At 50.6% G+C, this 16,035-nt stretch overlaps 1 protein-coding gene across 1 annotated transcript; it reads right to left on the bottom strand.

The window, feature by feature from the left end:
- Positions 1-687: 687 nt before the first annotated feature.
- si:ch73-43g23.1 (serine/arginine repetitive matrix protein 2) lies at positions 688-12,195 on the bottom strand. The gene has a single exon (XM_055888194.1). It carries the CDS (start codon positions 12,135-12,137, stop codon positions 1,365-1,367), a length of 10,773 nt encoding a protein of 3,590 aa, XP_055744169.1. The 5' UTR covers positions 12,138-12,195; the 3' UTR covers positions 688-1,364.
- Between the last annotated feature and the right edge of the window lie 3,840 nt (positions 12,196-16,035).

The raw sequence follows: 16,035 nt of genomic DNA, 5'->3' as shown, positions 1-16,035 counted from the left end.
ACAAAACTAAAGTGCAGACACAAGCTACTGACGCTTAGACATAGACAATTACCCACAACCTGTCTAATGCCTATGGCTGCCTTAAATATGGCTCCCAATCAGAGACAACGATAGACAGCTGTCTCTGATTGAGAACCACTCAGGCAACCATAGACATACCTAGACACCTACACTGAACACAACCCTATAAACTCTACCAAAACCCCCTAGAGTCTAGGGGTGTCAAACTCATTTCACAGAGGTCCTAGTGTCTGCAGGTTTTTGGTTTTTCCTTTCAATAAAGCCCTAGACAACCAGATGTGGGAGTTCCTAACTAATTAGTGATGTTAATTCATCAATCAAGTACAAGGGAGGAGCGAAAACCCGCAGACACTCGGCCCCCCGTGGAATGAGTTTGTCACCTGTGCCCTAGACAATACAAACACCCTCGACTAGACAAAAACACACAAACATCCCCCATGTCACACCCTGACCTAACTAAAATAATAAAGAAAACAAAGATAACTAAGGCCAGGGCGTGACACACGCAACCATTGGTTGATCCATGCAATGTGCAGGGGAGATTGACTCTTCTCTTGGTCAGGCCACATGGTCTGGAAAAACTCCAGCTGCCAGGTGTTGGATTGAATCCCAGCCTACAGTATATGTAGGCTATCTATTCAGAAATATTAAGGCAGAACAGACCAGGGCATTCTACAGTAGTTTTATTACATTCAATATTTTACACATTTTTATTGGTGTCATTGCATCTTCTCTGTGAACAAAACCTACTCATTCAGAAATAAACAGAGAAAAACATGACATCTTCCCAAGATAGCAGTTTCAAGTTTGTGGGAGATATTAGTTTTAATACAAAGTGAATTTATTTCAAATATTAGATGTATGCATGTGCATGATCAGTTGAAACATGTATCGAAATGTAATGTAAATGCGAACAGTAAGTGTTTGTTTAGATTTAATGAACAATCTATGAGAATGGATAAGGCACACCTTTTGGCCATTAGGTAACCAGTAGAAAATGGTCACTTTTTGTTTTTGTCAAAGAAAAATAAAATAAGTAATCCCAGAAAGATCATCAAGGACCTTCAACATGATCATGTGTTTTCTCTTACCAAATCAATGCATAAAAAGCTAACATAATCAGGCAATCAGACGAATAAAAAGCAGGGAAGAACATAAACAACAAAACAATAAAACAACAAACAACCACAACTAAAGAATCATCCTCTCCAGTCCAGTTGCCAGGGAAACAAAGCTAACAATAAGGCCTGAGTCTAACATTAGACCTCCTCATGTACACCCTGGCCTGGCTGTATTCTGAGACCCTACAGGCACCAGGAAGACGGCTATTTCAGACGACTATTTCAGGCCCTCTTACCCCCCGTGTTGGGCAGACTGGAGGGTTGTTTGTGGTAGCAGTCCGGGGGGCTAGTGTTCATGCCTGTAGGGACGTAGTACATGCTCTCCAGGTAGCTCTGGTCCAGAGGTGCATGACTCTGGGGCTCCGGCTTGGAACCCTGGCTCCCGGGGCTCCCGTAGCCGACCTGAGCCCCATTCTGGTGCATCGTCCCTGGGGCTGGAGCCTCTGGGTGGCGGGGTGGCGGGGGGTGAGGTGCAGGTGGAGGGGGGCCATAGGGGAGGTACTGGGGTGCGGGGGCGTACATGTTGGGGTTGTGGATGGAGGAAAAGGGGGCCGCAGAGGCGGGGGAGTAGGGGGCGGCCGAGGTAGGGTAGAGGCCTGAATGAGACATGGTACTCTGGGGGATGAGCACCTCCACGTACTGGCCCGTCTCTGGATCAAACAGCATCTTCCTCAGTGGCTGCACAGGCACCTCAATGTAGAAGTACTTCCCCGTGTCAGGATCCATGAGGACCCTGCGAGGGGTTTGCCCGTACCCCAAACCACCAGTACTGTCTGGGTAGTCACACCCAGACAGACTCCCATACTCAGACCCATAAGATGGCCCCAGGCTCTGTGGGCTGCACAGGTACTGAGGGTCCATAGGGGGCAGATTAGGAGAGTGGCTGTGGTCACTGTAGAGGACCCCAGAGACAGGTGGCTGGCCATGAGGGGAGCGGTGGAGTGGGGGGGCCCGACGGGGGTCCATGTGTTGGGGGTGCTGGAGAGGGCGGTCGGTCAGGCAGGGCTGGAGCATGGAGGGCTGGGGTTGGTGGAGGGACTGGTACATGCCTGGGGGGGGCTGGGGGGGGCTGGGGAGGGTGGATGATTTGGGAGAGCTGGGCTGGTAGCTGATTGAACTCAGAGGCTGGGGATCTGCTCTGCACTGGTGTGGGCGGAGAGGGGGTTGACCCCCCATGGAGTAAGGCAGCGCCTGGCCGGGGGAGTGGGAGGGGAAGGGAGGGGTGTGGGGGGAGTGGTGGTGGTGAGGGGGTGTGAGGCCGTGAGAGGGGCAGCCAGAAGAGCAGGAACAGGGAGGGGGACGGGAGGAGGCAGAGGAGAAGGCAGAGGAGGGGTGGTAGCGGTTCAGCTTCCTCTGGGGCAGGTCAGGTAGGTGGAGGGGGCTGAACCTCTCTCTCTCGTCGTAGCTAGGGGGGTCGTCTGATGCGTAGAAATGGAGGTCGTCTACCCTCTGCGAGTGGTCGCTGGACAAGGATCTGTGTACGGGCTGCTGTGTGTGTATGTGGTGTGTGTATATCGGGGCCTGTGTGTTTGTGGATACCGTGGCAGGTTGGTTTGTACTGTTGAAAGTAACCGGCATAGTTTGCTCCTGAGGGCACACTTTTGTTGATTTGAGATTGTGAGGGTGGCTGGTTATATTCACAACAGCTGACTGGCTTGAGTGTTTGGCAGGGGCATGGGTAGGGACTTGGGCAGGGACTGGGGCAGCAGGGGCGTGGGTAGGAGCTGGGGCTGGAGCTGGAGCTAGAGCTGGGGCTGAGACTGTGAGGGTTGTGGGTCTCTGTGTGTAGCTGGGGGCCTGTTCTTGTCCTTGGGTTGAGGCTCCTGGTTGCTTCGGCCTTTCATTGGCGGTCTCTGTGTCTACTGTTGATGCTGGTTTGTGAGAGAAGCTAGCGATGATTGTTGTCTTGGTAGGTGGAGGCCTGTAGCTGGACACTGCAGAAACGGATAACTTTTTATTATAGTTAGACCCTGGGGTCGAATCGTTCGATAGATGTCTGTGGATCGTTGTAGCTGGTGGTTTCTCATTGGGCACAGCTCTATCCTCTTCTGTGTGTTGTTTGATGCTTGATGTTGCCTCCGCCTGTTTCTGCTGTGTTTCACTGGACATTGAATTTGCATCTGTTTGTCTGAACTTTGGTTTCGGTGCCACTGGTGGGCCGTTGGCTATTGAGTGAACTTCTATAGTTTGCGGTCTGCTGCTTGACGTAATGCTCTTCTCTTGTTTATCTTGTTTATGTATTTCTTTAGACAACGACCTCACCTCGATCACTTGTGGTCGGTATCTTCTCATCAGTGCTGGTGAGCCTGGTAGAGAACCTGGTAACTTAGGTGAGTAGGTTGATTTCTTCACTGTCTCCTTTTCAGCAGTGTCTTCTTGTGCTTTCTTCTGTGGGGGTGGTGGTGATGATGCCGTGCGTTGCTCTATGTCTCTGACTGTAGCTCTGACACTAACCCTCTCCTGATTAAAAGTGGTCCTAACTCTGTCATCAGTTTGAGCGGAGACTCTTCGAAGCCTGGGAGAATTTGGGACCGAATGGGTATGAGAGGAAGAGACTGATGCATTGACGGAAGATGACGAAAGGGATGAGGCTTCTTGCACAGTGCTTGAGGATGATACGGATGAGGCTGCTTGCACAGTGCTTGAGGATGATACGGATGAGACTGCTTGCACAGTGCTTGAGGATGATACAGATGAGACTGCTTGCACAGTGCTTGAGGATGATACGGATGAGACTGCTTGCACAGTGCTTGAGGATGATACAGATGAGACTGCTTGCACAGTGCTTGAGGATGATACGGATGAGGCTGCTTGCACAGTGCTTGAGGATGATACGGATGAGGCTGCTTGCACAGTGCTTGAGGATGATACGGATGAGGCTGCTTGCACAGTGCTTGAGGATGATACGGATGAGGCTGCTTGCACAGTGCTTGAGGATGATGCGGATGAGGCTGCTTGCACAGAGGATGTAGACGAAGATGAGTAGGTTCTCTGTCTGTGTGAGTCACTCGTACCCCCGTCTGAGGGTTCCCGGGTCTGAAGAGGGATCTCTATTTGGTTGATATGTTTCCTTGGGACCCCTCCACCCCCACCTTCACCCCCACTCCTTGTTATCTCCTCTGACACAGCCTCAGAGACCACAGACCCAATATCTGCCTGGTAGCCCTTCTCCTTGACCAGTATGGACACAGAGTGGCTGGGGGTAGGGGTGGGGGTCTTGGTGGGGACAGAAGAATGTGGAGTGCCTTGAACTGGAGCTGGGGATGAGGTTAGGGCTGGAGGAGAAACTGGAGCTGGTGAAGCTTTGCGACCAGGTGAGGAGACCAGGGTTGGAGCAGGGGCTGGGGATGAGGTAGGAGCTGGGGAGGCTGGGACTGGGACCAGGGCTGGAGAGACTGGAGTAGGGCAGGAGAGAGCAGGAGACGTCGGGGCCGGGGAGGCTGGAGCTAAGGCTGAGAATGACTTGGGCTTATTGGATCCATTCTGTAGCACCAGAGAAGCACTAGAGACTTCTTTGTCTTTAATGGGGAGTTTAGGGCTGCTGCCCAGCATAGGTGGCTTTGTATCTCTTCTCACCACTTCAGGTTTGTCACTAGACTCTGATACACTTCGGTGTCTCCTGGTTACTCTCGGTGACTCTGTTTCACTGGGTTTCACCTTGGTGTTGCCTGTTTCTGTTTTGACAGTGTCCTGTACAAGGGTATTGTGTTGGTTTAACTCTGTCTCTGTCACACCTACTTCCTCTGTTGTGCAACTCTTAGCTGTTACATCAGAAGGGTCCTTGGGTACTTTGGTTGTATCTGTGGACACCTGTTGTAAAGAATCAACCTTAGAGAAATGTCTAGAGGCAAACCTGTCTGTTTGGTTGAACGTTCTTGTTTTGTTTTTGTTTTCTCTCCAGCTGACAGCTTTGTATTCTATCTGCATTGGCTGAGGACGAAGCATCGGCTTTTCCTCTTCCTTGTCTTCACATCTCTCCTCACTCCTTTCCTCCATCCTCTTCTCTTTTATATCCACCCCCCTTTCCTCTCCCTGTTCCTCTCTCCTCTCCTCTCTCCTCTCCTCCACGCTCTCCTCCCTCCTCTCCTCCTTCTCTGGTGCTGGAATGGCCTTGAATGACAGGTTGTATGTGTTTTTCACCAGCCTTCTCACATCTCTCACTTTGTGCAGGGGAGCTTTGGCTTTACCCTTCCTATTGGCATCCACATTCTCAGTCTGTTCATTCATCTTGTTCAAGGTCTTCATTCCCTTCTCTTCTTCTATGGTTTCTCTATGAGAAGTCTCCACTCTCCTGTCTTCTTCTCTGGTTTCTCTATGTGAAGTCTTCACTCTCCTGTCTTCTTCTCTTGTTTCTCTCTGACAGGTCCTCCCAGGGGAGGCAGTCTCGTGTTTAACCTCAAGTTTAGTTTCCAGCTCGGGCGACAGTGAGACGTTTAGAGAAGCGGTTTTCTTTTTCTCTGTAGCAGGGCTGAGTTTTAGAGTGATCTCTGGTGTTTTGGATGTGTAGGTGCTCTTGATGCTCGGATGTTTATGGTTTCCAGAGTCAGAGTGGTAGTCCAGCTTTTTTATGTGTGTCATTCCTGCCTGCGTGCTGTTGGTTCGAGTGGCAGCAGGAACGCCGGTGTTCCGGGCAGCTGCATCTGCTGAGTCATCCTTCTCCTCCCTCCGTTTACTGTCATCCCTCTCATGCCTACATTTACTGTCATGCATCTGCTTTACTTCCATCCTGGTGTTCTTCTCTGTGGGTTTTGTACTTTCAAACGGGAACACCAGTTCAGACCTCATCTCTGGTTTGACCGGGTCAGTTCTCCAAGAGTTTGGGTTTCTGACAGGAGATTCAATTCTGTCATTGTTTCTCTGAGGACAACTAGTAGTATGGGGCTCAGACCTCATCCAAGGGCTAACATGGTTAGGGGTTCTGTTGCAGTGAGATTCAATTCTAATGTTTCCCTGAGGAGAGTTAACTGGAGCAAAACGTGCACCAGGACTCATCTCAGGGGTTGTGCAGGTTGGTTCAGGTCTCTTGTTGCTTCGCAGTGGAGAAGTCGAGTTAATATTAATAGTATGGTTCGTTGGTCTAATACTGGGTTTCCCCCCGAAACTTCTCTGTTGTCTGTTTACGTCAGTGTTTGGGCTCGTCTCTCTTCTCACAGCCAGGTCCTCAGAGGAAAGACTGTCTTCTGAATTTATGCTGGAACTCAGATTCTGTGTCTCTGGTTTAGGGGACTCTTTAATGGTTGACACTACACTCTCAGGAGGAGGAGGGGTTTTGTTCTCGGAGGGGCTGCGGTCACCTCCTCCTTCCTGGTCGGTTTGTTTACCAACATTTTGTATCTTCTTGGAGAGGATGCTCTTGATCAGGCAAGTGGCCATCTTTGTTTTGGTACATGTCTCGTCAAGGGACAAAGACTTCTGGAGCTTGCCCTTCCTTTCGGTCTGCTCAGTGGCAGGTTCAGGGCAGGGTTCCGGGCGATAGGCTTCCTGCAAAGCAGCAGGTGTGCTGTGTTGTCTCTGCAACGTCTCTCTGTTGTGTCTCTGTAGAGAAGGACTGTCCTTTGTAACCACAGGAGCCACAGGAACCATTACAGGACTAGGAACCATGATGGGACTACCATCACTGTTCTCACCCAGCTTCACCTCGGCCGTATTCCTTCTTTTCAGCTGGATCTGTCTCTTGGGCACTCCTCTCCTCACCTTCTTGGGTTCCTCTCTCTCCACAGCCACGTCTACACACTCGAAGCTGCCCATCTCATATTTTTTGGATGGGTCCAGGCCGTCGAGGGGTGGATAATAAGCCCCAGAGGAGGGCTGCTGCTGCTGGCGTGGGACTGGGAAGTCTTCATTGTCCAGCCGTGGAGCAGACCCTCTGAGGTCGGCGTAGGCCAGCCAGGCTGCATTAGCCCCTGCTGGGCTGTCCTGGATGGAAGGCTGGGAGGCTCCGGTGGAGGAGCAGTGGCTGGAGTTGTACATGTCCAGGTAGTCCACCTGAGGGGATCCAGAGGACAGGCTGCGGAAGGCCACGTCACTGAACCACTTCACCTCGTTGTCCTCCTCATCCAGCTCGCTGCCCATGCTGGAGCTGGGGCCGTCGGCTGAGATGCGTCCAGGAAAGGAGCTCCCGAGCTGAGGTATCGCAGGCTTGTGCTTGGGCTCTTGCTGCAGCTTCTTGGTGGGTCCCGGTCCACCTCCTCTGGCTGTCTCTGGCTGGGAGCTGTGTGCAACTCTGTGCAGTATACCGTGTTGTTGCTGTTGTAGCTGTTGTATCTGTTGCAGTCTGGTGGTGAGCAGGCTCTCTGAATAGGAGCGCGCTGCTGGCATTCCCTGTCGACTCTCTCTGCTTGTGGGAGCTGCTTCGCGGCTTGCAGGCCCTTTTCTATTCCTGGCACTGAATGACAGGTCAACCTGTTTCCCCTTGTAACTGGCCTCCTCCTGCCTCCCCTCCCCCTTTCCGGGCACCCGCTCCTCCCCCTGCCTCTCACTCTCCCTTTCTCTCTCCCTCTCAGCTTGCCACTCTCTCTCCCTCCCCATTGCCCTCTCCCTTTCTTCCTCTCTCTGTCTCTCCCTTTCCTCTCTCTCCCTCTCCCTCTCTCTTTCTTTCTCCTCCTCCTCCCTCTCCCTCTCCTCCATTTCCCTGTTCCTTTCTCTTTCCCTCTGCCTCTCTCTATCCCTCTCTTGCATCTCCCACAACATCTCCCTCTCCTCCTCCTCCTCCTCCTCCTCCTCCTCCTCCTCCTCCTCCTCCTCCTCCCTCTCCAGCATTTCCAGGCGTGTTTGGCTGTTGTAGGCCCTGTTGTTGCTGTCACCAGAGGAAAGAGTGGGGCTTCCCCTGGATGTCACAGCTCCTATAACAGACTCCATCATGTTCTCAGACTCCATTATGGCCTCAATGGCCTGGGTCTCAGAGGCACTGGTTCTCCTGTTTTCCCAGTGGCCGTGTGGCCTCACTGGGGCCGGGGGTATGATGTGTACTGGAGTGAACCTGGTGAGGGGAGGAGAAGGGATGTCTTCCTTACTCATACGATGAGCCATGTCTTCTTCAGTTAGCCTATCTATGGTTTTATTCCTAGGGTTGGGTGAGGTTTCTCTACATGGGTGCTCAGGTGTAGGAGACTTGTGTGAGGGGTTGCTGCTGTCACTAAGGTCAGGGGTTAGAGATGAGGCTGGATGTTTAGGCTCCAGATCATCCAGTCTCTGGACAGGTGAGTTACCTGTAACCCCGTGGTCAGGTGAAAGGGAGGGGCTCCTTCCTCTTGAAAAGTAAGTGGGATCAGGTGAGATGTGTCTGACTTCAGGTGTTAAGTTTCTTATTTCAGGTGTGAAGTTTAGGATCTCAGGTGTGTGGGCAGAGAAGTTGTAGGGGACTGGATCTTCTCCTAGTACAGGTGAAGAGGTCGTCTCTCTACTCTCTTCAGTAGGTGATGCTTCCCTGGAGTCGTGAGAAAGGTGATTACCCAAGGGGTTTGAGGTGCCGTTAGTGATGAGTCGCTCTGATAGGCTACCAATACACCTCTCAGGTGAGCTAGGCGAAGCCCTGCGTTCAGGCGAGTAAGCAGGAATCTTTACTCCAGGTGAGCCAGGCGAAGCCCTGCGTTCAGGCGAGTAAGCAGGAATCTTTACTCCAGGTGAGCCAGGCGAAGCCCTGCGTTCAGGTGAGTAAGCAGGAATCTTTACTCCAGGTGAGCCATGCGAAGCCCTGCGTTCAGGCGAGTAAGCAGGAATCTTTAGTCCAGGTGAGCCAGGCGAAGCCCTGCGTTCAGGCGAGTGGCCAGGACTCTTTACTCCAGGGGAGTCGGCTGAAGTGTTTAGCGCAGATGACGATCGAGCAGTTTCCACTCCAGGTGAGGGGGCTGTGTACCGGGGCAGAGGTGAGGGTTTTTTATATGTTGGATAAGGTGAGACAGTTTGACTCTTCGGAGGTGAGGGGGCCTTATACTCAGGTGAGAGGTTTTTATATCTGGGTGGCTCAGGTGATTCAGCTATGTCTCTAGTCTCAGGAGGATGTACGATAGAGCTGTATATCCCTGTAATCTCAGGTGAGGAGTTGCTACCTCTGCTTCCAGGTGAGGAACCTCTACCTATAGAGTCAGGTGAGAGACTGTTCCGTCTGTTCTCTTCGGTAGGGGTGGTGCTCTTCCTCTCAGGTGACAGGTGTGTTCTGCCTCGTGGCTCAGCTGAGGAGAGGAGACCGTTGATCTCAGGTGTTGACACCAGCACCCTGGCTTCTGGGGAGAGGATGGAGTAGGTGATACCTGAGACCTGGGGGGACGAGGAGTTGAACCGAGGGTCCAGGGACTTGGCCTTTACCTCTTCAGGTACCTCAGGTGTGAGGTCTCTTTTCTTGATCTCTGGTGTGGAGGATGTGATTCTGATCTCAGGTGATTGCGCTGTGCTCCTGGGTTTTATAGGAGGGCTGGAGTACCTTACTTCAGGTGAGGGGGCTCTTGATGGGGTTCTATTGTAACGTGTTTCAGGTGAGGGGGTTCTTGATGGGGTTCTATTGTAACGTGTTTCAGGTGAGGGGGTTCTTGATGGGGTTCTATTGTAACGTGTTTCAGGTGAGGGGGTTCTTGATGGGTTTCTATTGTAACGTGTTTCAGGTGAGGGGGTTCTTGATGGGGTTCTATTGAAACGTGTTTCAGGTGAGGGAGTTCTTGATGGGGTTCTATTGTAACGTGTTTCAGGTGAGGCGGTTCTTGATGGGGTTCTATTGTAACGTGTTTCAGGTGAGGGGATTCTTGATGGGGTACTATAGTACCTTGTTTCAGGTGAGGGGGTTCTTGATGGGGTTCTAATATAGCGTGTTTCAGGTGAGGGGGTTCTTGAGGGGGTTCTCGATGACGTTCTTGTCCAGGTGTCTGTAGATGAGGAGGAACCTGAGTGGTATGAGCTAGTTGAGGAGGATGAATCTGATCTAAATTCAGGTGTGAGACTCGTTGACCTGAGTAGTTCAGAACTTTGAGGGATACTGGCTAAACTGACTTCAGTTGTAACACTGGTTGACCTGAGTTCAGTTGGGACACAGAGCAGACTGAGTTCACGTTTTACACTGGTTGATCTCAATTCAAGTGTGATGCTGGCTGATCTGAGTCCAGCTGGGGCACTGGTAGACCTGAGCTCAGGTGAGGAGGTGACAGGTGTAGGAGGGGTGTACCTGGGGGCAGGTGTTGAGATGGTGCTCCGAGCTTCCTCTGAGGAGCTCAGGTCTCTCTCCGAAGGGGACAGGTGAGGTATGAGTTCAGGTATACTGACAGAGTCCTCTAAGTCAGGTGTATTGACGGAGTCCTCTAACTCAGGTATACTAACAGAGTCCTCTAACTCAGGTGTATTGACGGAGTCCTCTAACTCAGTTTTACTGACGGAGTCCTCTAAGTCAGGTGTACTGACAGAGTCCTCTAAGTCAGGTGTACTGACGGAGTCCTCTAACTCAGTTTTACTGATGGAGTCCTCTAACTCAGGTGTACTGACAGAGTCCTCTAACTCAGTTTTACTGACGGAGTCCTCTAACTCAGTTTTACTGACGGAATCTTCTAACTCAGGTGTACTGACGGTGTCCTCTAACTCAGGTATACTGACAGAGTCCTCTAACTCAGGTGTACTGACGGAGTCCTCTAACTCAGGTGTACTGACGGAGTCCTCTAACTCAGTTTTACTGACGGAGTCCTCTAAGTCAGGTATACTGACGGAGTCCTCTAACTCAGGTGTACTGACGGAGTCCTCTAACTCAGGTGTACTGACGGAGTCCTCTAACTCAGGTGTGGAGGTTCTGCTGAACAAGTCAGGTAAGGACACTCTCCATTGATTGTCCAGTGAATATGCTTTATTCCTAAAGTCAGGTGAATAATATCTATTCCTAAAGTCAGGTGAATAATCTCTATTCTTTAGCTCAGGTAAGCCTGAGGTGAGGCCTCCTAGCTGAGGGGAGATACCTGTATCTCTAATCGTAGGTGGGGATGAAAGGGATGAAGGTTTAGACTCAGGTGTTATGGCTCTAACCCTAGGTTGAAATGACACTATGTAATCAGGTGAAAAAGGGTTGGCTATTAACTCAGGTGAGTGGCTGATGTTCCTTGGTTCAGGTAAACACTGAGCTACTCTGTTCTCAGGTAAAGACAGACTTGTATCGTCAGGTGAGGAGGCTGTGCCTCTGACTCCAGGTGAGGAGGCTCTGTCTCTGGCCTCAATAGAATGCACAGGGACCACGGATTCAGATGAGGGGCTGGAGTATCTATGCTCTGGTTCAGGTGTCAGGTGGGTTTCCCTACACTGTGGTGAGGGAGCAGGTGAACGCTGGACCACTGATGGAGCTGAACCTTTACCGTCAGGTGAAGGTGTTGTAGTATTACTGAAGCCAGGTGAAGGTGTTGTAGTGTTACTGTAGCCAGGTGAAGGTGTTGTAGTATTACTGTAGCCAGGTGAGGTCGTTCTGTTTCCACAGATAAGGCTAGGTTCCTCAGGTGAGGAGTCAGCTGTCCTCCGTCCAGGTGTTGGAGCTGTGTTTCCTTGTTCTAATCTTGTGCTGATGTCCTTAGACGTCCCCAATGATGCTGTGTTGTTTCCTGCAGTAGCTAAAGGTCCTGACTCCCAGCCTTCAGATAAATGATAATTATTCTCCCTCTGCGTTGGAGGACTGAGCTTCTCTCTAGAATCCTCAAAGTTCTCTGGCTCTGTGTGGTAGGAACTTGTCGAGTCGTTCAGCTCATCTACCACAGGGGGCGACACTTGGGGCGACTCTGAACTCTCCCCTGGTCCTACGGGAGGGGGAACGGGAGGGTTGACGAAGGCCCCTGCCGCGGGGCTGCTGGAGAGTGAAGGAGGCCGCGACTCGCAGTCGTCCCCGAAAATGTCACAGAGGCAGGTGGTCTCAGAGATGGCTGAGCGGTGGCTGGGGATGTTGGTGATGTCGAAGATCTCCACGTGGTTTGGGGTTCCGTCACGGTGGCGCAGGGAGCTGCGGAGGAATGAGTAGCTGTCCCCCTGGAGGGTCCAGCTGTCCATCGCTATGCCACTCAGGGCTCACAGGGGACCGGCCGGTTTCTCTTGTGGTGTGTGTGTGTGTGTGTGGGGGGGGGGGGGGGGGGGGTCCGTACCTGGACTAAGAGCAAGGCAGAGACACAAAAAATAGACTTACTACTAATGATAATATTCCTATCTGAGCATTAATATGTTTGTGTCACCACACCTGACCAGTGTTACAGGTTGTTATTCAGGTTAATGTTTAATTAAGAGGATACACATAAAAACATTCATAACATCATTTGAACTAATTTTTCCTTCTTGATCATTACATGAGGCCCTAATCATTAAAATGTCACAATAACTTACCAGCTAACCAGTGCGCTAACTCAGCCATGTGTGTCAGGCATGCACACATAGGTGTCTGGTTGGACATAGGTATAGGTATATGGGTATCCGTATCAGTTGGAATAGCCTACACATTCTAAAGTAATAACTAACTTTAGTAGAAAATAGCGATTAATGACTGATTCATCAAAGGGTAATAACATTGTCATTTAGTAATTTTAGCATTAGGACTTAGCAATTAGCATTGTTCAACCATAAAAGTTAATTCAGGCGTGTGCTCTGCTAACAGCTAGCATAGCGGCTCTATCACATTGACATATTTCTGCAAGAATTCTGTAAAGTAATCAAGAGTTACAGACAGTGAAGAGTAATAATAGGCTCCATCCTAAACAGGGAGTGGTACATAAAGGTTCTTGCTCAGTTTCATACAGACCCCGTATCTATTTTCTCCACATTGCCTTGTGGCTGCACTCCGTTCACTCCCTCTCAGTATGTGAGCCAGAGAGGTATTTCAGAGGAAGTCAGAGGGATCGCTACTGTACCTTCGCCTGGAAATGTCTGGGGTTCTCCCTTCCTAGGGTGTTGAGTTCTTCTGTGTTGGAATAACACCCCTCATTCAATCCACTGCCCCTATTCCACTGTCCAATCAGTCCAGTCAGTCCAGTCAGTCCAGCAAAACATGCAATATACTACCACCTCCACTTTCATCCATTACAGAGCTGCTGCAATACTGTGCTCTACCTTAACCCGGTACAGCCCAGTACAGCCCAGTCCAGCACTGTCCAGCCAAGTACAGCCTACTACAGTGCAGCTCAGCCTGAGCCGGTCTGTGCACAGACTCACAGACTCATAGACTCATGGACTCCGGCTTAATTATAAAAAGAGACACTTATGAAAAGTGCAACAGGAGAGCCACCACTCTCTCTGCCCCCTCTCTCGGCCCCACCCCTCGGAGCCAGATCCAGGATAAGGACTTTCCAACAGGCAGGGGTTGGGGTTGGGAGTTTGGGGGTTTTGGTTTGGAAGCGGCTACCCTGTCTGATTCCAGTGGAGCGGAGGGGGAGGGGAGACGAAGGGAGGGAGGGAGGAGAGGAGGGGAGGGGAGAGGAGGGGGGAGAGGAGGGGTTATGGTTAGCAGCAGGTGCTGTTCCAGCCAGGATGGATGCATGCCTCTGGAATCTGACACTTCCAGCCAACTCAGTCACAGGGTCCTGGGTTATATATAGACCCACACTATCAGGAGGAGATGGTAGGGTTAGTTTAGCTCCCTGGGGCCCAGAGTGAGGGGACAGAGGGGGGAGAGAGGGGAGAGGATATGGAAGAGAGGGGAGAGGAAATGGAAGATAGGGGAGTGGAAGAGAGGGGAGAGGAAGAGAGGGGAGAGGAGGAGAGAGGGGAGAGGAAGAGAGGGGAGAGGAAGAGAGAGGGGAGAGGAAGAGAGGGAAGAGGAAGAGAGAGGGGAGAGGAAGAGAGAGGGGAGAGGAAGAGAGGGGAGAGGAGGAGAGAGGGGAGAGGAAGAGAGGGAAGAGGAAGAGAGAGGGGAGAGGAAGAGAGAGGGGAGAGGAAGAGAGGGGAGAGGAGGAGAGAGGGGAGAGGAAGAGAGGGAAGAGGAAGAGAGAGGGGAGAGGAGGAGAGAGGGGAGAGGAAGAGAGGGAAGAGGAAGAGAGAGGGGAGAGGAAGAGAGGTAAGAGGAAGAGAGAGGGGAGAGGAAGAGAGGGAAGAGGAAGAGAGAGGGGAGAGGAAAGGGAGAAAAGGGGGATACAAAATGGCTACACGGCCTACTAGACTTCTGGAATGTTTGGTTTTACAGGATGTTGTGAGCGTGTGTGTGCGTGTGTCTGTGTACATGTTTAGCTGTCTGTTGCTGCTTTGCTTGGAAACTCGATTTAAAAATACGCCTCATAACCTTTCTGAGGTATTTTTGTTTTGATGTGTAATTTGTGGCCAATGAGAGATTTTACTGAGGTGGAGAAGGTTCTGCTCGTAGCTAGAGAGAATGTATAACAAGGTGTGTGTGTGTGTGTGTGTGTGTGTGTGTGTGTGTGTGTGTGTGTGTGTGTGTGGGTGTGGGTGTGGGTGTGGGTGTGGGTGTGGGTGTGGGTGTGTCTGGTCTGCCTGTTTTGTCATGTTGGGGACAGTCAGTGGTCCCTCTGGGACTAACCCAATAAAGCAGTTGATTACTATCCTCTTACTGACAGCCAGTAGAAACTCCTTGAGAGCTGGTCTCATTCAAGGCAACATAATGACAGTGGGCTTAGTACGAAAAGGCATCCTATTCCTTATATAGTAAACTACGTTTGACCAGAGCTCTGGAACAGGGAGCCATTTGGAATGCACACAGTGACTGGGAGATTATAGTAATGACATTATGTCAGGGGGCAGAGAGACCTCATTCCCCTGGAGAAGTGGGCAGACTCTGTCTCTAACCACAGGCCTAGAATCAGTTTACTCTCCTTCAGCAACAGACTTAGAAATAATGATGCAAGTGGCAAAACTGATCCTAGATCATCACTTAAGTATAAGCGGCGATGTCATCCTACACTCCTAGCTATCCTCTCCAGCTATAGTTGTATTCTGGTTCAGAGGCCTCAGTAAATAGACAGCGGTTGGTTTGGTTGCCATGGTTTGTCAGATTATCCAACAGTAAACTGGCCTGCATTATTTTATGACACGTTATAAATACACATAGATATCACCAGGCAGACACGGGGGAGAAGTCACACACATAGTGTTAGAGAACAGTGAACCACTATCACTATCTGACACAACATGAGACGGAAACATGAGCCAGATAGCTGTGCACTTTTGTCCATGTATTACAGTAAATTCAGGCATATTGTATGTCAGATGATCTCTTGGATGTTCTCTCTCTCTCTCTTTCTCTCTCTCTCTCTCATCTCTTATCTCTCTTTCTCTCATCTCTCTCTCTCTCTCTCTGTCATCTCTCTCTCTCTCTCTCTCTCTCTCTCTCTCTCTCTCATCTCTCTCTCTAAAACCCCATCTCTCTACCCCTTTCTCTCTCCCCATACCTCTTTCTCCCCATATCTCTGTCACCCCCTCTCCCCACCTCTCTCTCTCTCTCCTTCTCGCTCTGTCATCCTAGAGTTCAGGGGTTTATTGTATTGCTGTGGGGCTAGTGGTCCAGTGGTGGACTGGAAAGTATGACTGGCACCTCGACAATGGAGAGGTTTTACGTTCAGCCCAGGGTTAGATTAAACACAGCAGCCCCCTTGCATCTAATACAACACTACACCTACTTGATCAACAGCAATACCCACACACCAGCTGGCTAAACCCATCCATTCACAAGCCAACTAGAACAACCATACCCCAACCTGCAGTGCCAATCTATGTTCAATGTTTCTGAGTTGCCAGGGTGCAGAGGAATACAAATGAGAGCCAGCCTTTTGGCTACTTCCTGTACTGTTATAGACATGCTCTTTATAGTAGTGTGCATTGTTCCTGTCATGTATGTTGTTATAAAGTGATCTAGTGAAGTAATACATGTACTAACATATAGGTAGATTCAGTATAAGGTTGGGTGCAGCAGTCTCAGTCTGGTCTAACACATTGTCAGGTAGATTCAGTATAA

This window comes from Salvelinus fontinalis, chromosome 29 (genome assembly GCF_029448725.1).
Source record: "Salvelinus fontinalis isolate EN_2023a chromosome 29, ASM2944872v1, whole genome shotgun sequence".
Lineage (NCBI taxonomy): Eukaryota > Metazoa > Chordata > Actinopteri > Salmoniformes > Salmonidae > Salvelinus > Salvelinus fontinalis.
Note: the sequence above shows the minus strand (reverse complement) of the source record. Positions and strands in the feature narration are given on the sequence as shown.